This window comes from Hemitrygon akajei, chromosome 16, assembly GCF_048418815.1.
Source record: "Hemitrygon akajei chromosome 16, sHemAka1.3, whole genome shotgun sequence".
NCBI lineage: Eukaryota > Metazoa > Chordata > Chondrichthyes > Myliobatiformes > Dasyatidae > Hemitrygon > Hemitrygon akajei.
In genome coordinates, this window is record NC_133139.1 from 11,487,545 (window position 1) to 11,509,990 (window position 22,446).

The following is a 22,446-nucleotide window of genomic DNA, read 5'->3' on the forward strand; positions in this document are numbered from 1 at the left end:
GTGTGTAACTGAACTTGGCAAAATATTTTACTAACTCATCCGATTTCCCAAATCAAATAAAGATAACACTTAAATATTAAAACAAGGGATCTTTGTTTTGTCATGTGGAGTCAGAAATGAGCTTCACTAAGGTGTAGTTCCCCCAGTGCAACTTGAGGTTAAGCTTGCAGCAGGGAGGGTTCTGTCAGTTGTAACTCTTGCCCTGGGCTGTAACCAGTGACCAGATCTGTCAAAGTGACCCTCTCTCGAAAGCAGGGAGAAGATTACAGGGTGGACAGCTGATAGATTGCAGGGAGTGATGATGGATGTTCAAACCCCCTGGCAATCTTGGTTTCTAAGGCAGGATTAATGACTCGTTCAAAGTAACTACTGCAGGTTATAACTGTGCAAAAATGTTGCACTGTCAGAAACACAGGAGGTTCTGAAGATCAGAGTCAGAATCCGGTTTATTATCAACGACATGCTGTATGGTGTGAAATTGGTTGTTTTTGCAGCAGCAGTACAGTGCAACACATAAAACATAATATAATTTAGAACAAGAACGATATAAAAATAATTAAATAAGCAATGCAAAAATATAGTGAGTTTATTATCTGGTCAGAAGTTTGATGGTGGCGGGGAAGAAGCTGTTCCAGAATATTGACTGTGTGTCCTTGGGCTCCTGCACCTCCTTTCTGATGGTAGTAATGAGAAGAGGGCATGTCCTGGAAGGCGGGGGTCCTTAATGATGGATGACACCTTTTTGAGGCATCACCTTTTGAAGATGACCTTGGTGGTAGGGAGTGTTGCACCCATGGTCGAGATGGCTGAGTTTACGACCCTCTGCAGCCTTTTCCGTTCCCCTGCAGTGCTCCGTGTTTTATTAAACGCAAGAGGTTTTGCAGATGCTGTAAACCTGGAAGAGCACACACAAAATGCTGGGGGAACTCAGTCGGCCAGGCAGCGTCTATGGAGAGGAAAGGACGGTAACCTTGCTCAGAATTCTTGCTCATTGAAACGTGTGCTTCTTCCTCCTTTAGGCTTCCATTATGAATCCAACAATGAAAACGACAAAAAGGAGTTTGAGAAGGCAATTGAAACAATGGCGGTGGCATTCGGCGGCAAGTAAGTAGATGACAGATTCACGGGGACAGAGTTAGCAGCAGCACCATGTATGGAAAAGAGTCCGAATTCAGGAACTGAATCCGATCTTTCCTGTTTTACTGTTTTAACCCTAGGCTTGTTGAACCATCTCATGACTGCCTGTCATGAGCATTAAGTTCTAAGTAAATTTGTCATCAAAGTACATACACAACCCTGAGACTCGTTTTCTCGTGGTAAAATCCGTAGTACCATAATAGAATCATGAAAGACCCCACCCAACAGGATGGACGAAGAACCAGTGTGAGAAAGACAACAAACTGTGCAAGTACAAATACAAATAAATAAATACATGCGTAAGTAATTAAGCCAGCAGGCAAGAAATAAATATCAAGCACATGAGCGTGTCCGTAGGTTGTGAGAGCAGTTCAGTTGAAGTTGAGTGAAGTTATCCGCACTGGTTCAAGAGCCTGATGGTTGAGTCACAGAGTAATACAGCACGGAAACAGGCCATTCGGCCCAACTAGTTCATGCAGAATCAAATTCCCATCTACGCCATTCTCATTTGCCTGGGTTTGGCCCATATCTGTCAAAGCATTTCCTGTCCTTATGTCATGTCAAGTTTCCTTCAAATATAATAATTGTATCTGCCTCAACCACTTCCTCTGGCAGCTCATTCCATGTATGCATTACCATCTGTGTATATTTTATATATGTGTACAGCAGTGTTCCCTCTAATTAGTAAAGACCAGTGTGTGCAAAAATCTTGTGCTGTGCAATTTTTTGCCCTGTGACAACAACATGTGGGCACTGAATAATTTCTTCAATAAAAACAGTATAAATAAGCCAGTTCTAAAATCTGCAGACAAATCATCGCAAACTCCACGTTGTCAGCACCGTCCGCATCAGAAACCGGAAAAGGCAGTGTGATTGTGTACGATCATGAAATATACTGAACATGCCAATGAGGTAGAGGGTGACAAACTTTTGTGCGCAGTTTAAATTCCTTTGTGAGCTAGTAGCAAAAGATGTGCGCACATGCACGTGTGCTCAATCTTAGAGGGAACATTGGGATATGAATATAATATCAATATGAATATATATTTATATTTATGCCAATATCAAAATGCTGGAGGAATTGAACAGGCCATACAACATCTGTGGACAGTATTTCAAATTAAGACCCTTCACCTAGGCTGGTCCCAAATCACTGGCTGCCCACTTGCTCCACGGATACTGCCTGACCGGCTGAGCTCCTCCAGCATTTTGTTTTGCTCCAGATTCCGGCATCTGCAGACTGCGTTTGTATTTTGTTTTCTCCTTTTGCAAGTGCAGTGCCTGAATCTAATTGCAAGCAGCTCAATGATAAATATGGAAAAGTAATGTTTCATAACCGAAAATCGGTACGTTGCGCCTGCACTTGTTAGGTTTGCTGCTGAAAGTCGCTGAGATGACAGCGTAGCGGTTAGTGCAACACTATCGCAGTTGGGGGGGCGTTGGAGTTCCGAGTTCAGTCCCGGCATCCTCTGTAAGGAGTCTCTGTACTTCCTCCCACAGTCCGAAGACATACTGGGTAGGTTAATTGGTCATTGTAAACTGTCCCGTGATTAGGCTGGGGTTAAATCGGGGGTTGCTGGGTGGGCAACTTGAAGGGCCTATTCTACACCGTGTCTCTAAATAAATAACTCATCATCATGTCCCATGTTGTATGACGTGGGTGATCTTGGTCTTCCATGACCATGATTATTCTTGGCAAATTTTTCTGCCAAAGTGGATTGCCATGGCCTTCTTCTCAGCAGCGTCTTTACAAGATGGGTGACCCTGGCCATTGTCAATACTCTTCAGAGATTGTCTGCCTGGCATCAGTTTTTGCATAACCAGGACTTGTGATATGCACCAGGTGCTCGTACGACCATCCACCGCCTGCTCCCATGGTTTCACGTGACTCTGATTGAGGAGCTAAGCAGGTGCCCAAGCACCTTGCCCAGGGGTGACCTGCAGTCTAGTGGAGGGAAGGAGCCCCTTGCACCTCCTTTGGTACAGACATATCTCCACCCCACCACAATGGTTAATAGAAACCTTTTATATCATTCTTGTGTTGCTCCTGACCAGTTAACTTTAGTCAGATCTTCTTGGCCACGTATGGTCCTTAATGTAAACAGAGCATACAGCACTATGCTAACGTCTTTTGGGCACATATGTGTCGTTAGGTTGCCTAAAACTTTTGCACAGCACTGTGGTAATTTGGTAGAGGGCTATCCCCACCATCTTGCCTCCCGCAAACAAACAAATCAATAGCTTAACATGTTTTCTGCTAGATACTTCTACTGTTGGACTGATCCAGCCTAAGGTGTTTCAGTATCTGTCTCTGCTTGATTTCTGTCAGCTTTTGACCTCAAGATCTGAACCCATTACTACAAGGTTTAACACAAGTCAAATGACAGTCTCCCATTTCAATTACATTCAGAAAGTAAGTAGACACCAGCAAATATTCAAGAGGAAGTGCTTTCTCAACAAAGTGTGGTTAATTTTAGCAGACAGATTGGTGCTAGCATTAGGTTCATCTGCGGATCGGGTGAGGAAGCCGAGAGAGGGTAGCCCTATTGACTCGTTGAGGGACAGGCTGATGATAATGAGTCCGGAGCCTCCTAGGCTACTGGGCCTTGCACCTGAAGATTGGATTAGGAAGTAATATTTTAAAAGTCATTAAAGGTTGCAGGGAGAGAGACCAGAAAGGTAGGTGGCTTTAAAATGTTTCAAAAGTTTTTGGATTTAAAAAAATAGATTTTTTTTAAAAGTACATGCTTTATGTTTTCATAAGCACAAGAGGTTCTGCAGATGCTGGAAATCTCGAGAAACACACACAAAATGCTGGAGGAACTCAGCAAGTCAGGCTGCACATATAGAGGAAAGGGGCAGTCAGAGTTTCAGGACCTGAAGAAGGGTCTCAGCCCAAAATGTCAACTGTTTGATCCCCTCCATAGGCACTACCTGACCTGCTGAGTTCCTCCAGCATTTTGTTTGTGTGTGTGTTGCTTCGTGTTTTCAGTTTGTTTGCAGGAAGTGGTTGGTAAGAACTGACGTGGAGGCAGGAAGTGGAGTTCGTGGCCAAATTATCAAGTGACAATTCTTAATGATGAGGAGGTGTGAGGCTGTGTACCGGAGGTGTTCAAACCATTTGCAGTGTAAACAGCCAGGTTTCCTGCTAACCTGGCCTCCTTTCTTCTGTGTGCTGTAAGGACGGAGACGGCTGTTCCCTGAGATGGGATTCCATTGCCTGCATTGAAACGCTGAACTCTTGATTTTGGTCTGCCTGCCCGTCGAGATGTCCGTGGAGAAAACCTGCCGACTGGCACGTTGAGCAGAAGTACATGCTGAGGGTTGCTGTGAGACTCGGTGCAGCCGCCACAAGCTCTCGGCGGGGAAGGGCCACAGCGTAGGGTGCTTCTGCTACTAGAGAGGGAGGGGTTGGGTTGGGTGAGGAACTGTGCTACTGGTTTTAATAAAACACTACTGAACACATTGAGCACAAGAATGAAAAGGCATTGCACGATTTATTATTATAAATATTTTTTATTATCAACAGTTTATTTTGATATACACACAATGGCCACTATATTAGATATCTCCTGTACCCATTGAAGTGGCCCCTGGGTGTATGTTAATGGTCTCCTGCTGTTGTGACACATCCACTTCAAGGTTCAACCTGTTGTACGTTCAGAGATGCTCTTCTGCGCACCACTATTGTAACACGTCACCTTCCTGTTGAGTTACTGTCACCTTCCTGTCAGCTTGAAACAGTCTGACCGTTCTCCTCTGACTTATCTTATTAACAAGGCAGTTTTGCCTACAGAACTAACACTCATTGGAGCACTCCTGACGAAGGGTCTCGGCCCGAAACGTCAACAGCGCTTCTCCCTATAGATGCTGCCTGGCCTGCTGCGTTCCACCAGCATTTTGTGTGTGTTGTTGTTTGAATTTCTAGCATCTGCAGATTTCCTCATGTTTACTCATTGGATTTTTTTTTTTGTTTTTCACACTATTCTCTGTAAACTAGAGACTGCTGTGTGTGAAAATCTCAGGAGGTCGGCAGTTTCTGAGATACTCAAACCACCCTGCCTGGCACCAACAATCATTCCACAGTCAAAGTCACTTAGATCACATTTCTTCCCCATTCTGATGTTTGGTCTGGAGAGCAACTCAACCTCTTGAGCATGTCTGTGTACTCTTATTCATTGAGCTACATGATTGGCTGATCAGATATTTGCATTAACAGGCAGGTGTACCTCTAATAAAGCAGCCACAGAGTGTATATGAAAATATGAGACCATAAGATATAGGAATAGAATTAGGCCATTTGGCCCATCAAGGACAAATCATGCAAATAATTTTTAAAAAATCAACAAACAATACTTGACACTCTGATAGGGACAATTGTTTGTATGTTTGTTTATTCATTCATATAAAAAGTATATAAAGTGCCTATAAAAAGTATTCACCCCCTTGGAAATTTTCATGTTTTCTAGTTTTACAGCATTGAATCATGATGGATTTAATTTGGCTTTTTTGACACTGATCAACAGGAAATGACTCTTTTGTGTCAAAGTGGAAACAAATTTCTACTAATTACAATTATTAAACACAAAATCATTGATTGCATAATTGCTCAGTTCCTTCAAGTCAGTATTTAGTAGATGCACCTTTGGCAGCAATTACAGCATTGAGTCTGTGTGAATAGGTTTCGATTAGCTTTGCTTATCTGGACACTGCAAATTTTCCCCATTCTTCTCTACAAAACTGCTCAAGCTCTGTCAGATTGCATGGGGATCGTGAGTGAATAGCCCTTTACAAGTCCAGCCACAAATTCTCAATTGGATTGAGGTCTGGACTCTGACTTGGCCATTCCAGGACATTAACTTTATTGATTTTAAGCCATCCTCTGTAGTTTGGCTTTATGCTTGGGGTCATTGTCTTGCTGAAAAACAAACCTCCCAAGTTGCAGTTCTCTTGCAGACTGTATCAGGTTTTCCTCCAGGATTTCCCTGTATTTTGCTGCATTCATTTTACCCTCTACCTTCACAAGCCTTCCAGGGCCTGTTGCAGTGAAGCATCCCCACAGCATGCTTCACAGTGGGGATGGTGTGTTTTTGGTGATTTGTGATGTTCTGCTTATACCAAACATAGCATATAGTCTGATGGCCAAAAAATTCAATTTTGGTTGCATCAGACCATAAAACCTTCGTCAAGCTGACTTCAGTCTCCCGCACGCCTTCTGGCAAACTCCAGCTGAGTTTCATGTGAGTCTTTTTCAACAGTGGCTTTCTCTTTGCCACTCTCCCATAAAGCTGTGACTGGTGAAGCACCCGGGCAACAGTTGTTGTATGCGCAGTCTCTCCCATCTCAGCCACTAAATCTTGTAACTCCTCCAGAGTTGTCATAGGTCTCCCTCACTAGTCCCCTTCTTGCAATGTCACTCAGTTTTTGAGGACGGCCTGCTCTAGGCAGATTTACAGCTGTGCCACATTCTTTCTATTTTCTGATGATTTATTTAAATGTACTCCAAGGGATATTCAGTGTCTTGGAAATTTTCTTGTATCCATCTCCTGACTTGTGCTTTTCAATAACCTTTTCATGAAGTTGCTTGGAGTGTTCTTTTGTCTTTGTGCTGGGGTTTTTGCCAGGATACTGACTCACCAATGGTTGGACTTTCCAGAAACAGGTGTATTTTTACTACCATCAATTGAAAGACCTTGACTGTACTCAGGTGATCTCCAGTTAACTAACTGTGTGACTTGTAAAACCAACTGGCTGCACCAGTGATGATTTGGTGTGTCATATTAAATGATTTTGTGTTTTATATTTATAATTAATTTAGATCACTTTGTGGAGATCTGTGTTTCACTTTGACATGAACGTGTCTTTTTCTGCTGATCAGTGTCAAAAAATAAACAATTTAAATCCCCTGTGACAAACAATAGAACATGAAAACTTCCAAGAGGGTGAATACTTTTTATAGACACTGTGCTTACTGAGATATAACACTGAATTGGCCCTTTGAGTCATGCCCCCTACAATCCTTCAATTTAATTCTAGCCTAGTCACGTGACAGTTTACAATGACCAGTTAACGTACCAACTGGTCTGATTTTTTTTCATTTAGGGAATGTGGGCATCGCCAGATAAGCCAGAATTTATTGCCTATCCCTAGTTGCCTTTGGCCCATCGAGTCTACTTTGCCTTTAAATCATGGCTGATTTATTATTCCTCTCAACCCCATTCTCCTGCCTTTTCCCAGTAACCTTTGACGCCCTTACTAATCAAGAACTTATCAACCCCTACTTTAAATGTACCCAATGATTTGACCTCCACAGCCATCCATGGCAATGAATTCCAGAGATTCACTGCCATCTGCCTAAAGAAATTCCTCCTCCTCCTCTCTCCTCTAAAGGGAACATCCTTGTATTCTGAGGCTGTAGCCTCTGGTCCGAGACTCCCCCACTATTGGAAATATCCTCTCCATGTCCACTCTATCTAGGCCTTTCAGTACTCAATGGGTTTCAATGAGATCCCTCCTCATTTTACTAAACTACAGCAAGTACAGAGCCATCAAACGCTCCTCATACATCTCCAGATGGCAGATAAGCAGAACATTACTCTACACAATGCCAATCCCCTGGGCTCTTCACTTCCTCATTTCCTACGATGATTGATTCCACTGGTTATAATTTTCCAAAAACTTTGGTCATAAGTTAGTGAGAAATATGATTCATCCCACAACCCTAATTCTGCCCTGATTTTCTCTCCACAGACATTGCATGAACTGTTGAGCTTTTCTAACATTTTTAGGTTTTTCTTCAGATTTCCATCATCTGCATTTTCATCTGGATTATTCACAGGAAAGAACTGACTGAAGAGCACTCAACCAGTCCATGAGACATAGGAGCAGAGTTAAGCCATTCAGTCATTGGGACTGCTCTGGCATTCAATCATGGCTGACTTTACTTTCCCTCTCAACCACATTTTCCTGCCTTCTCCCCATAACCCTTACTAATCAAGAGTCTATCAACCTCTGTTTTAAATATACCCAATGACTTGACCTCCACAGCCATCTGTGGCAATGATTCCACAGATTCATCATCCCCTGGCTAAAGAAATTCCTCTATTCTAAATGGATGTCCTTTCATTCTGAGGCTGTGTCTTCTGGTCCTGGACTCCCCCCCACTATAGGGAAGTTCCTCTTGTTACAAACCCCGTAACTGGGTCACTTACCAGCAAAGATAGAGAGGTCCGCTGAAATCTGATGGTACTATTTTTAAACGTTTTTATTTATAAAGGGGCACAAAAGTAAGGTTAATACAAACATTCAGATAATATATGTCGTCAATACTCAATCTAAAGCGCGGGTATAGTAATAATCAACAATAAGAAGTAGCTCTATCGTTTGTCTAGGGGTAAAACTATTGTCCGATGGAAATATCAAAGTCTTGGAAGTTCATATAGGTTTTTAGCCTTTTCAGGGACCGCTGGGGTCTCACGTGTTGGAGAGAGAAAATAAACTTGCCAGCCTTTTGGACTCAACTCGTTGAATCGGGAACGTGGGTTCCCCGTTGTCATTTCGAAGTCTTTTTCGGGGTTATCAGCCACTCGTTCCCCAAGCTAGGGGAACCGAATCACACATGGCTTCCGAACAGCTTCCCGTCCTCACGGGAGCGATGTGCGATGGTCTCTCCCTCTGGTGCGTCGCTGGGGTACTGCCTCCTGCAGTCTCCTTTTTATCATGACTGGCAGATTTGTAAATGTCAATCAAGGTAGGGTGATACAATCCCCACCCCACATTGCCGGAGGGTGTCCATGTCCCTGATAGCTGGCACGTACTATAGAGTTGCAATTCACACAGGTGCCTCTAAGAACAATGGTCAAATCCGTTGCATTGTCTCTCATTTCCTGGGTCCAAGACCCGAATTAATAGCGATCTTGCGATTCTCCGGAAGGAGGGGGCTGGTCCCGCACCCTTCGGCCCCTCAGAGCTGTGGTACATTCATAACACTCTCCACATCCACTCTATCTAAACCTTTCAATGGGTTTCCTTCCCTTGAAGCAGAAAGAAAGGGTTCAGGGAACAAGACAGCATATGCCACTCTTTGGGTTCTCCCTGATAATTGGTTATGAAGAGATATGTGTTAGACTTAGACTGAAGGCCTTTCTGAACCGCTTGGTGTGTAATTGAATGAGAATATGGAGGAAACTTTTGCTTTTGAAAACAAATAGAAATGTATAAATCGAGGCTTGTCAACTGCTATAATTATTGTTTCCTCTTTGGCAGTGTCTCAGAACTCCTCATGGGCGAGGTAGACAGCAGCACCCTGTTATCATTACCAGCGATGGATAAGTGCAGGGTGAGTGGACAGAATGGACCCACGTTATACAAGAACCGTTGCGTGTGTACACACACCACTTCTGAAAAGCTCTTTGTCTAGTCGTTATGAATTGATTTCTGAAAGAGCTTTATAATTTGTGTGCCTCAGGGATTTTACTTCTGCTCAAGAGTCTTGAAGAATGGCGTAAGTAAAGATGGCATTCAGGTTGTAGTTGGATTCATCAGATCTGCATGCCATCTTCCAAAGTTTACATCTCTACATTAAATTGGATTTTCCCTGGTGCGCTGTCTTTGGTTTTAAACTCAGTGAACTCCTAATGTACCCATGGAAATTTTTAACATCCATAAAGCAAGTAAGACTGAGTCAAAGCGGAATCATATTCCACATTCAAAGTTGGGTTTTCATTCTACAGAACTTCGAGGTTTTTATTTTACAAAACATATTGGTGGTGAAATTTCATTTTGTCTTCCTCTTCTCTCGACCATTGGACATTCCCAAACAATAACCAGTCATTAGAGGAGGTACTGAGGCAGTACAGTTCCTGGCCTTGACTCCACTCGTGATAAGCACAGATTGGGGCAACACAGTAGCTAGCAGTCAGTACGACTGTACTCTGGCTCACGGTGTCAGAGTTTGGAGATCAATTCCGATGGCTTCGGTAAGGAGTTTGTACGTTCTCCCCGTAACCAAGTGGGTTTTCCTCCGTATGCTTCAGTTTCCTCCCACAATTCGAAGACGTATTGATTAGCAGGTTAATTGGGCATTGTAAATTGTCCTGTGATTAGCTTGGTGTTAAGTAGGTGGGTTGCTGGGCGGCACAGCTTGTTAGGCCATAAAGGCCTGTTCCACGCGGTATCCCTAGATAAAAATTTGGGTGCCATGGTAGCATGGGGTGTCGGAGTTGAGAGTTCAATTCCGACATCATCTGTAAGGAGTCTCTGTATGCCCTCCCCATCTCATGTGCGAGTTTTCCCCGTGTGCTCTGGTTTCCTCCCACGGTTCGCAAACGTACCAGGTAGGAGTTGGTATGGTCTCCCCGTGACCACATGGGTGCCCTCTGGGTGCTCCTGTTTCTTCCCACAGTCCAAAGATGCACCAAGTAGGTTAATTGGACATTTTAAATTGTCCCACGATTAGGTTATAGTTCATCAAGGTTGTGGGGTTGCTAGGGCAACTTGGCTCGAAGGGCCGGAAGGCCTACTCCGCACTGTATTGCTACACAAATAAAATCCCGCCAGAAAAAGCGGGATCTCCCAGTGGCCAACCATTTTAATTCCATTTCCCATTCCCATTCCAATATGTCCATCCATGGCTTCCTCCATTGTTCACACTTAGGTTGGAGGAAAAACACCTTGTATTCCGTGTGGGTAGCCTCCAACCTGATGACATGAACATCGATTTCTCAAACTTCTGGTAATGCCTCCCACCCCCTTCACCATTTCCCCCCGCCTTTCCTTCCCTCACCTTACCTCCTTGCCTGCCCATCGCCTCCCTCTGGTACTCCTCCCCACTTTTTCTTTCTTCCATGGCTTTCTGTCTCTTTCACCAATCAACTTCCCAGCTCTTTACTCCAACCCTCCCCCTCCAAGTTTCACTTATCACCTGGTGTTTTTCTCTCCCTTACGCCCCACACCTTTTAAATCTACTCTTCACCTTTTTTTCTCCAGTCCTGCCGAAGGGTGGCAACCTGAAACGTCGACTGTACTCTTTTCCATGGATGCTGCCTGGCCTGCTGAGTTCCTCCAACATTTTGTGTGTGTTGTTCGGATTTCCAGCATCTGCAGATACTGGGAAATAAATAAAATTGATTCACATTAGACATTCGCATTAGCTGAGAAAGAGCAGATACAAGGGATATTAATGTCAGGGCAGCAGCACATTTGTATAGCCAATTGTCCATAGGAACATTAGTCATGGCACGTTAAGCTGTTCGTTCAGGCAGTGGGTTTCTAGGGCAACACACACACACAAAATGCTGGAGGAACTCAGCAGGCCAGGCAGCATCGATGTTTCGGGTCATGTCCCTCCATCAGGACAGGAAAGGAAGAGGGAAGATGCCAGAAGAAGATGGTGGGGGGAGGAGAAGGTGACAAGAGTCAGCTCTGTGTGTGGGGAAGGGGGACGGAGGAAGAAGCTGGGAGGTGATAGGTGGGAAAGGTAAAGGACTGGAGAAAAAGGAATCTGATAGGAGAGGGGGAGTGTATCATGGGAGAAAGGGAAGGAGGAGACTGGGGGAGGTGATAGGCAGGTGAGCAGAAGAGGTAAGAGGACAGAGTGGGTAATTGAAGAGGGAAGGGAGGGGGATGAAAAAGTTACTGGAAGTTGGAGCGGGTGTAGCCGCAAGGCAGCAGAGGTTTGAGATCAGAGGTTGGAAGCTACCTACATGGAATAGGAGGTATTCTCGTCCAAGCTGAGAGTGGCCTCATCAGGGCAGAAGAGGAGGCCAAGGACTGACATGTCAGAATGGATTGGGAACAGATGGGTCCATAATAATTGATGCTGACCTCTTGACGCACTACCTTTTGTAAATATCCTCAGTGATGGGGAGGGTTGTGTTTGTGATGGAATTGACTGAGCCTACAACCGTCTGCAGTCTCTTTTGATCCTGTGCATTGGCATCTCCATACCAAGCAGTGATGCACCTAGACAGAATGTTCTATCTGTAGAAATCCGCTAACATCTTTGGTATCCCCTCAAGCTCCTAATGAAGTACAGCTGCTGATGCGCCTTCTTCATGATTGCATCACCCTGCTGGGCCCAGGATAGATTCTCTGAGATGTTGGTGCACAGGAACCTGAAGCTGTTCACCCTTTCCACCGCTGATCCCAATTTCCCCTTCTTGATGTCCACAATCATTACAAAGGTTGTTGTAAAAATTCATTTGGTTTTGAGGGAAGCAAATTGACTGTCCTTACCCAGACAGCATATGTGACTCCTGGCTCGTAGTTGCCTCCTCAGTCCAGGGCAGTTAGGTATGGACATTAAATCTGATGTTGACAATGCGTCCACATCCTGTGAAGGAACAAGTAGCTACCAGGAGGGAAAACATTTGGAAGACTGTTCCAAAAGTGGAGTAAAACAAAATCAAGGTACTGACAAGAGGGGCAAGATCCAGGTGGTGGTTGGATGTGACACCAGCTCTGGAACTCGGTTGCCTTATTGCCATTGGGAATGGCTGAGAACAGGGACAGTTGAGAGCCCCAGGTACTTTATAGTCTATTGAGTATAGCATAGTGGGCATTGAACAGGTGCATTGATGGCAAAGGTTTAGAGCAGGGGTTCCCAATCTGCTTCATGGTATTGGTCCATGGCATAAACAAGGTTGGGAACAACAGATTTAGACGGATATGGGTCAAATGAGGGAAAGTGGGACAATGTTAGATGGAAATTTTGTTTAGCGTAGACAAGTTGGGCCAAAAGGCCTGTTTCTGGAACACAGAACATAGAGGATCACAGCACAGTGCAGCCCCTTCAGCCCATGATGTTATGGCAATCTTTTAATCTACTCTACAATCAATCTAATCCCTCCCTCCTACATAGCCCTCTATTTTCCAATCATTTCTTAAATGTGCATTTAAGATTTTACTAAATGCCCCTAATGTATCTGCCTCTACCACTATCCTGACAATGCATTTCATGCACCCACCACTCTGGAAAATAAATGACATCTGACATTCTTTCCTCCAAACACCTTAAAATTATGCTCTCTCAGGCTATATCCACACTAGACCGGATGATTTTGAAAACACCGGTTTCGCATAAAAATGATAGGCGTGCACACTATTCGTTCTTAAAAATATCTCTATTCACATTGAAACGGAGATTTCAGCGAATCTCCTCCTCCTGCACATGCGCAGGACACATCTACCGAAAACAAGCGACATGTTTGGTGTCGAGTCTCGCCGTAAAAGTGCGCGTTTGTGTAGTTACAGACTAGAAAAACTTAGAACGACGGACAGCTGTTGGCTCTCGCACAGGAGAACTTAAAAGTAAAAAAAAACAAATACTGGAGCAGACGGAGGCAACCGACAGGGAGTTCACGGACTGTATGACCCGGCTGATGACGAACATTGAAAAACTGACTAACTCTGTTGCATTAATAAAGCACCTTGTTAAATGTGTAAAACATGTCTGCATCAGTGTTATCTTGTATTTCCATACAATGTTACATTAGGCTGTTACACATCTATTGTCAAAGAAGTACTTGCATAAAAAGGTAAACCACCTTCATACGAGCAAGGACAGAAAACAGGGCAAAATGAGTATAGTTATTCAGTAAGTTAAAGGTCAAAGTATTTGGTGAGTACATTTCTAACTCTTTTGGCTTCAGTCTCGTTGCCATCTGTTCTGAAATTGTTAGGTTGCGTTCAAGAAAACAATGAAATAGCGCGCTGCTGTCTGATAGCGTTTTCAGAAGTCTCCAGTTACCCCGTCCACACTGATCTGCCTGAGCAGCATTTTCAAAAATACCCACCCTGGAAAGCGTTTCTGAAAAGCTGTGGGTTCGGGGGACGAAAACGCCGTTTTAGTGTGGACGGAGGGTAAAAACGAAGAGAAAAAGCTTCGGTTACGGATTTATCTGGTGTGGTGTGGACGTAGCTTCATATTAGCCATTTCTGCCCTAGGGGACGGTCTCTGGGTGTATCCACTTCATGTATGCATGTTTCTGTTTTCTATTACGCTTTGATTTCTGCCTGAAATACTTCATATTGAGAAATTGTGGGTTTTTTTTTTTGCTTCTTTGAGCATTTTGACACAGTGTAGTTTCAGTGCGTTAAATGTTCATGGCAGAGTCAACAAGCTGTCCTCTTCGGCTGGCTGACGAACACAATTCCAGGGCCACATCTACCCAACACTATCACACTGTGTCCTTTCACAATCTCTACTTTAAGGCCAGAGCAACAGAAAGTGAACTGCAGCCTGGTTTGGCCAAGATGTTCCTCAAGTGTTTTACATTCTTGTAAAGATAAAATGGTGCCTCCCTCGTAGCTTCCCTCCATTGTATCTCTTTGTTGCGGAGTGCGATGCAGCTCAGAAGCACCAATTATATTCTCCTGCTTCACCCAAGTGAACGTTGCTCCTGTAGAAACCCAAGAAGCTTCAGGTAACCAGTTCCATTCTTTACCAGTGATCTCATTGGGTGTGGATTATGAGTTAGTTTATTTGCTTCTGACCTCAGGAGTGCTGAGCTTGGTTCCAATGCCTCAAAACAGGCCTTGGCTGTGAGCGGCCAGGCCTGCAGGCTGCAGCTGGTTCCGATTCAGTGAGAGGCTTTTTACCTGGGAATGTCTCCTCCTTCTGCTCTCTGAGGTGAGGAATACTGGGCCGTAATCTTTGTAAGGCGGTGCTCCCTATTACTGTTGAACAGTGGGGTCGATCGAAGCTGAGAGGTTTGCTTCAGTCTTGTGTCTCAACCAGTTGGTGTATTCATCAATCCTTTAATAGAATCTAATTTGTCTTGTTTGTCTTTCCAGTCGATGGAGAATCTGTGTGGTGGGATTGCTGTACCAGGTGATGCGACCCAGATGAAGGACGAGTTCAGTGACTCAGGTAATGCCCTTGGTGTGTCATTTTGTCTGTGTGGATTGAATAGTGAGCAAACGTCATAAAAGACTGCCGTGGTGTTTAGAATGAGGGATGACTCTTAAAATGTTTGAACTCTTAAAAACTTAGAGGAGGTGAGGGGAAATTTCTTCTCTCAGAGGGTGGTAAGGCTGTGGAGTTCTTTATCACGGTGGCCAGATTGACTGCGGGGGATGTTTACAAAGACAGAATGTTTATGTTTACAAAGGCAGGGGTGTAAAAAGGCCCCGAAGGATCACTGGGGACCCGAGTCATCCCGATCACAAACTTCCAGCTGCTACCATCTGGGAAATGGTACTGCAGCATAAAACACAGGACCAACAGGCTCCGAGACAGCTTCTTCCACCAGGCCATCAGACTGATTAATTCAGGCTGATACAATTATATGTTATATTGACTGTCCTGTTATACATAATATTTACTATAAGTTGCACATCGCATGTTTAGATGGAGACTTAACATAAAGATTTCTGCTTCTCAGGTATACGAAGGATATAAGTAATAAAGTGAATTCAATTCATGTTCAAGTTTATTGTCATTGAACCATATACATGCACAGCACCAAACAAAGCAGCGTTCCTCCAGTCCAAGGTGCAGGACACAGCACATGTAACTCACACTCAACACATAAAGTAATATTGCCACAAATAAACTATTTATTTAGATGAGCTGCATTTATGACAGTGGTTTAGAACATTTTTAATTCTCCGATCCTTGGGCATTTTGGATGATTATGGCCATTACACACAAAACGCTGGAGGAACACAGCCAGACTGGCAGCATCTATGGAGGGGCTTTTCATCGGGTCCTGATGAAGAGTCTTGGCCCGAAACATTGACTGCTTATTCCCCTCCATAAGTGCTGCCTGACTTGCCGAGTTCCTCCAGCATTTTGTCTGTGTTGCTCAAGATTTCCAGCATCTCTAGAATCAGTTATGATTATGGCCAATATAATCCCTTGCCTCCCTTAATAAACTATGATGCACATGATCTACCCAGATGATAAATCCACCTTAATCTTAGCTAGCCCTTCTCATAACTCTTCATAGCCCTGATCAAACTTAATCTGAAAGCCCTGCCTTTAATTAAGAGAAGTTTGAATCAGTACTTGATACATGGGTGTATGGAGGGTCCAGGTGCAGGTTGATGGGAGTATGCAATTTAAATGGTTGGGCAAGGGCTAGATGGACCGAAGGGCTTGTTTCTGTGCTGCAGGTTTCTATCACTCAATGACTCTCTAAGTAAGCTGCGCACAAAACATTACTGTATATCGCCAACCCCTTTGTGGTCAGTATTGTTCATGTGCAGCTGATCATAAATTATAGTGCATTTTGTTATTTTCCTGTAAGTGTCTGCCAGAAAATGAATCTGAAGTTAGTAAATGGCATGTACTGTATGTACTTTGATAATAAACTTCTTTTGACTTCTGATTTTGATTTTGAAGTAGTTGAAGTGGAGATCTGAAACACCAAGATTTTGTCTTTTTATTCCCTGAAGCCGGAAACTGAGTATTGCCCCATCGTGGAAAAGTAGCATCCACTTACCCCAAGTAGCTATAACCAAAAGCCTTGTTTCTCATTTTGTCTTCCACGTTTGGATTGCAGGAAGCCCTTCCACGGAAGAGGTGGACATCATCCTACAGCGGTCCGAGGGTGGAGTCGAAGCTGCTTTGCAATATGCCAAAACTGTTTCCAAATACATGAAGGATCTCATTACCTACCTGGAAAAGAGAATGGCTTTGGGTGAGGGGCTGCTGAGTTTGTTAACGTCACAGTCACTGAGACCTAATCAGTGTAAATTTTTTCTATAGTAATTCCCAAATCCCTGCTGTTGTTGGGCAGAATCATCGTACAAGTGAGGCCCTCTATTGAGTCGGGGGTTGACCATGGATGTTGCATACCTGAGCAGTCCTAATGAAGGGTCTCAGCCCAACATGTCAACTTGTTTCATACATGCTGCCTGGCCTGCTGAGTTACTCCAGCACTGTGTGTTGCTTGGCATCTGCAGGTCTTCTCTTCTTCATCTCCTTTTCTGCCCATCAGCCCCCTCTGTTTCTTTTCCCTCTTTCCTTTTTCCCTCAGTGCACTAAGCAGGTTCCAATTCCACAGAGCAACACACAGAAAACGCTCGAGGAACTCAGCAGGTCAGGCAGCATCTATGGAGAGGAATAAACAGTCAATGTTTCGGGAAGAGACTCTTTTTCAGTACCGGAAAGGAAAGAGGAAAGATGCCAAGATAGAAAGATGGGGGAAGAGGAAGGAGCATAGGTAGAAGATGATAGGTGAAGCCAGGTGGGTGGAGAAGACAAGTTCCTAGGAAAAGGATATGTAGTTGTGTTAGCAAGTCTGGGTGAGTACATGGTTGAAGGGCACTCCCATGAGAAATCAGCCACATTAAAGTGGAAGATATTACAAATACTGTTGTGTTCTTCCTGTGTTATAACAGTGGTGTCTTTTTAATTTATACAGAACTGGACTTTGCCAAAGGCCTGATAAAATTGATCCATACTTGTAGGCAGGCTATCACTCATGAGGTAAGGAATCACAGTAATTAGTGTACTAGCAATTAAACAGAGTTGTGTGGATATTTATTGCTGAATCTAAAACCTGATTTAAAATTCAAACAGTAGCTTAGAATGATGACAAGCCCTTGATTATCCAGTTCACTATGTGTATGTACCTAACACTTCATTGTGAATTCTGTTGTTGCTTTTCCCTGGTGCTACCTCAATGCACAAGTGTGAAGAAATGGCTGACATGCAAAAAAAGTCAAATCGGTAAATTGGTTTATTATTGTCACTGTACCTTGGTACATTCGTTCATTCATTCATCATGCATCATGGTCTTTCCATGACCATGATTGTCTTTGGCAAATTTTTCTATGGAAGTGGTTTGCCATTGCCTTCTGGACAGTGCCTTTGTTGTTGTTGTTGTTCGTCCTTCGGAGTCAAAGACGACCACGACTTCTGTCAGGTGGAGGGTTTGTGACTGTGGGTCCGGAGGTGACTGGTGAGGCCAGTCCAGGCCCTGAAAGCTCGCCCACATGTGGGACACATGAGGGTAGGTGCTGCAGTGGAAGTGGAGGTAGCTCGAGCCTTGCGCGCGGCACGTTTCCTCTGAGCCTCTGCGGTGCGTCTGATTTCTGCTGCATGCGCTCCTTTAGTGGTCCTGCTCCACCAGGTTGAGCGGTCCAGAGCAAGCGATTCCCAGCTACTGGGATTGATGTTGAGGTCTTTGAGGGACACTTTGAGGCAGTCTTTGAAACGTTTCTTCTGCCCTCCAACTGAGCGCTTGCCCTGGCTCAGCTCTCCATACAGCAGCTGTTTTGGTAGTCGGCTGTCAGACATCCTGACGACATGGCCAAGCAGTGCCTTTACAAGATAGGTGACCCCATCCCAGGTGGACGAGGACGTACCTCAGGCTGAGCCCGAGGCCGACACCGGGAACCATCTGGGCTCTGCTGCCCACTGTGGCACGGGAGTTCAGAGCTCAGGTCCAGGTGGTGGGTGGCAGTCCAGTAGGGGTCTTGGGCCGGACTCATTAGACACAGCACAACTTGGTGGTGATGATATTTATATAAAATATATAAATTAAATAAATAGTGCAAAAGGAGAGCAAAGAAAGAAAGAAATAGTGAGATGGTGTGCATGGGTTCAGTGTCCATTCAGAAATCTCATGGTGGTGGGAAGAAGCTGTTCCTAGAACACTGAATGTATGTCCTGGATGATGAGGGTCCATAATGATGGATGCCGCCTTTTTGAGGCATCATCTTTTAAAGGTGTCCTTGATGCTGGCCTGCTGAGTTCCTCCAGCAAAATGTGTTACTAAGAACAATGCTCAGGTGCTGGGCATGGTGTATATCTTCAAAAGGCGATGCCTGGAGCAGGTGATATCAGAGTTGTTGTCGAACCAGCTACAGAATGACAACACAGTATCTTCATACATGACGGCATCGTGAATACCCCGTTGTGTCTCTTTAAATAACTTGTCTTTGCTTCACTTGTGTCTCTGCAGTATCACGTGCCCTTCCTGTCGATCTATTCGCTGGCACTGGAGCTGGACCTGGAGTACGGACAGAGCGTGATGCAAGGCGCCAACATCCTTCAGAATCAAACCTTTCTCCAGGTAAGTGAGCGTGAAACAGAACCGCACCCTGCAAATCTGAAACGGAACAGAGAACGCTCTGTGTGAGGAATTTATGTTGGAGTTGTATCAGGCATTGCTGAGGCCTAATTTGGAACATTGTGTACAGTTTTGCTCACCCACCTGAAGATGTAAACAAGGTTGAAAGAGTACAGAGAAAACTTACAAGTATTTTCTCGAGTCTGGAGGACCTGAGTTATAAGGAAAGATTGACTAGGTTAGGACTTTATTCCTTGGAACGTAGAAGACTGAGAGGAGATTTGATAGAGGTATACAGAATTATGAGGGGTATAGATAGGGTAAATGCAAGCAGGCTTTTCCCACTGAAGTTGGGTGGGTCTACAACCAGAGGTTATGCGTGAAGGGTGAAAAGTTTAAGGGGAACATGAGGGGAAACTTCTTCACCCAGATGGTGGTGAGAGGGTGGAGCAAGTGGTGCACGTGAATGTTTCAGCAAAGTTTAGATAGCTACACGGTTGGTAGGGGTATGGCAGGGTTAGGGCCCCGGGGGTGCAGGTCAGTGGCTGTAAGTAGCTACAATGGTTCAGCGAGGACTAGGTGGGCTGAGGTGCGTGTTTCTGTGCTGTTCTTTTCTTTGACTATGAGAATGCTGGGAAATCTCAGCAGGCCAGGCAGCACCTCTGGAAAGAGAAGCAGAATATGTTTCAGGGCTCTGGTCTTTGATCAGAAATAAAAAATAAGACGAATGCTTAAAGAACGAAACAAGATTATCTGAATAGGAGAGAAGGTGAGGGAGGATAATCAAAGTTCAAAGTAAATTTATTATAAAAGTAATTGTATGTCACCATATACAACCTTCAGATTCATTTTCCTGCGGGTATTCTCAACAAATCTATGGAATAGTAATTACTGTATAACAAGATCAGTGAAAGATCAGCTAGAGTGCAGAAGACAACAATCTGTGCAAATGCAAATATAAACAAATAGCAATACATAATGACAGCATGATATAATTAGATAAAGAGTCATTGAACGTGAGTTCATTAGTTGTAGGAACATTTCAACGATGTGACAAGTGAGTGTAGTTATCCCCTTTTATTCAAGAGCTTGATGGTTGAGGGGTAGTAACTGTTCTTGAACTTGATGGTGTGAGTCCTAAGGTTCTTATACCTTCCAGAGATTCACCATCCTCAGGCAAAAGAGATTTCTCCTCATCTCCATCGTAAAAGGACATCATTCTATTCTGAGGCTGTGTCCTCTGGTCTTAGACTCTCCCGTCATATATATGCCACCAGATACAACCCTGAGATTCCTTTTCTTGTGGGCACACTCAGCAAACCCAAGAACCGGAGAGGAATCCATGAAAGACTGCACCCAACAGGATGGACAAGCAACCACTGTGCAAAGAATAACGAACTGGACAAGTACAAAAGAAAAATAAATAACTAAATAAACAATAAATAATGAGAGCATGAGATAAAAATTTTTGTAGCACTGTCTGTTACTGCAAAACAATAAATTTTCCATCATATGTCAGTGATAAAAATATGATTCTGATTGTCATTCTAATGTTGGATAATTATTCAACATTAGGATGACAATCAGAATAATAAATTATTAGTGAATAATAATTGATAATTCTGAATTGTCCTTGAACCCATTAGCACTACCTCACAAACTTGCTGGCTTTTTCCACTACTTATATTTTTATATATTCCATATTGTAACTTGTTAATTTGTTCTTTATGTATTAGAAACCCTTATGCCGCCAAACAACAAATTTCCCGACAGGTCAGTGATAATAAACCTGATTCTGATTCTAATTAGTGTTCAGAGGGAAGTTGTAGAAGTATTTGCACTTTTAAAAATACTACATTAATTCTCCTTATCGCAAAATTAACCTCTAGAACATATTAATACAATGGCATTTCATTGACTTTAGAGTATTTCAAAGCAGGTTTCAATGCAGATACAGTTTAGGATTTTGCTAGCATTACATTTCTCACACCCAATTACAGGTAGCACTTTTGGCAATCAACATAGTTCATTAGTTTCACAATGAGAAAATGTGAGAGACAGTTTACAATGAGTCAGCCACCTAATATGTGTTAAAGGCTGCTTTGTTTAAATGTACATTACACCTTTATTTTTGAGTCTATAGTGATTCCGTTGGGTGTCCATGACAGCATTTGTCAGGTTGTGGGATAATTCATTTCACCAACATTCCAGGAGAGAGTTGGTGAGTGAAGAAGAGACCCTGGAGAGAAGAGGGGTGGAACTGTGGGGGGAAGCAGTCAAGGATGAAAGAAGATGTTGGAGAATGTGGGAAGTTGTGGAAGAGGAATAGGGAAGTGGTAAGAGAAAGAGGGAGCAGGGATAGGAATGAGAAAGAGGAAGATTAGTGATGGGGAAGAGGAATGGGGAGAGTGAAGAGGATCGGGGAGTGGAAGAGGATCGGGAAGTGGGAAGAAGAACGGGATGTGAAAAGAGGAATGGTGAAGGGGACAGGAAAAGGGGGAAGTGGGAAGAGAAACAAGGAAAAGGAAGAGAGAAACGGGAGGAGGAAGGGGAAGAATTTAAGTGCCTTCTTCATCTATACCACAGCTTGCAGCATTTTACGGGGCAGAAAATTAATCTTTACATCTGCTAAATACAAAATATAGAATCAGAATCAGGTTTAACATCTGATTTATGTTGTGAAATTTGTTGTTTTGTGGCAGCAGTATGAAGGTTCAAAAGGTCAAAGGTTAATTTATCAACGTACGTACACAGAATACAACTCTGAGATGTGTCTTCTCCAGATAGCCATGAAATACAGGAAAAACTATGGGAGTCTTTGAAAGAAAACACATCAACTCCACCCCCCTGCCTGAAAAAGAAACAAAACTGGCAAACCCCAAACACAGTTGCACAAAACTATCAGTTTTCCCAGCAGAAAATAGCAACTAAAACATCAAACCCCGAACCCCCTCGCTCGTACACAAAAAGCTAACAGATTGCCCACACCAAAAAGAATATCAGACCCCAAAATCCCCAACCCCTCCCTCATCCTAACAGTAACCTATCACCCACCTGTAAATCGGCAACAAGAAAGAAAACACATAAAACTGAACAGGACCATATATACCACAGTCCACGCCAATAATCACATACGCCTTGGAACTTCGAGAACGTCCTCTGTCAGCATCGAGGAGAGTGACAGCTCGAACTCAGTCCTTCCGCGGGGAGTGACTGTTGACCTGTGACCTCCTGACCTCTAGCCCAGTGCAGCCTCCCATGTACAGTAGCCACTGACCCAGCCTCC

The 22,446-nt window shown here is 43.8% G+C and overlaps 1 protein-coding gene across 4 annotated transcripts in view; it reads left to right on the forward strand.

Annotated features, from left to right (window-relative positions):
* LOC140739753 (rho GTPase-activating protein 45-like) overlaps positions 1-22,446 on the forward strand; it is a 181,928-nt gene that overhangs the window by 113,048 nt on the left and 46,434 nt on the right. For all 4 annotated transcript variants that reach the window (XM_073068234.1, XM_073068231.1, XM_073068232.1 and 1 more), the window contains exons 4-9: positions 1,020-1,104; positions 9,403-9,475; positions 14,932-15,007; positions 16,644-16,781; positions 17,508-17,572; positions 19,053-19,163. In XM_073068234.1, coding sequence (XP_072924335.1) covers positions 1,020-1,104; positions 9,403-9,475; positions 14,932-15,007; positions 16,644-16,781; positions 17,508-17,572; positions 19,053-19,163 — 548 coding nt within the window. The remainder of the gene's footprint in view (positions 1-1,019; positions 1,105-9,402; positions 9,476-14,931; positions 15,008-16,643; positions 16,782-17,507; positions 17,573-19,052; positions 19,164-22,446) is intronic.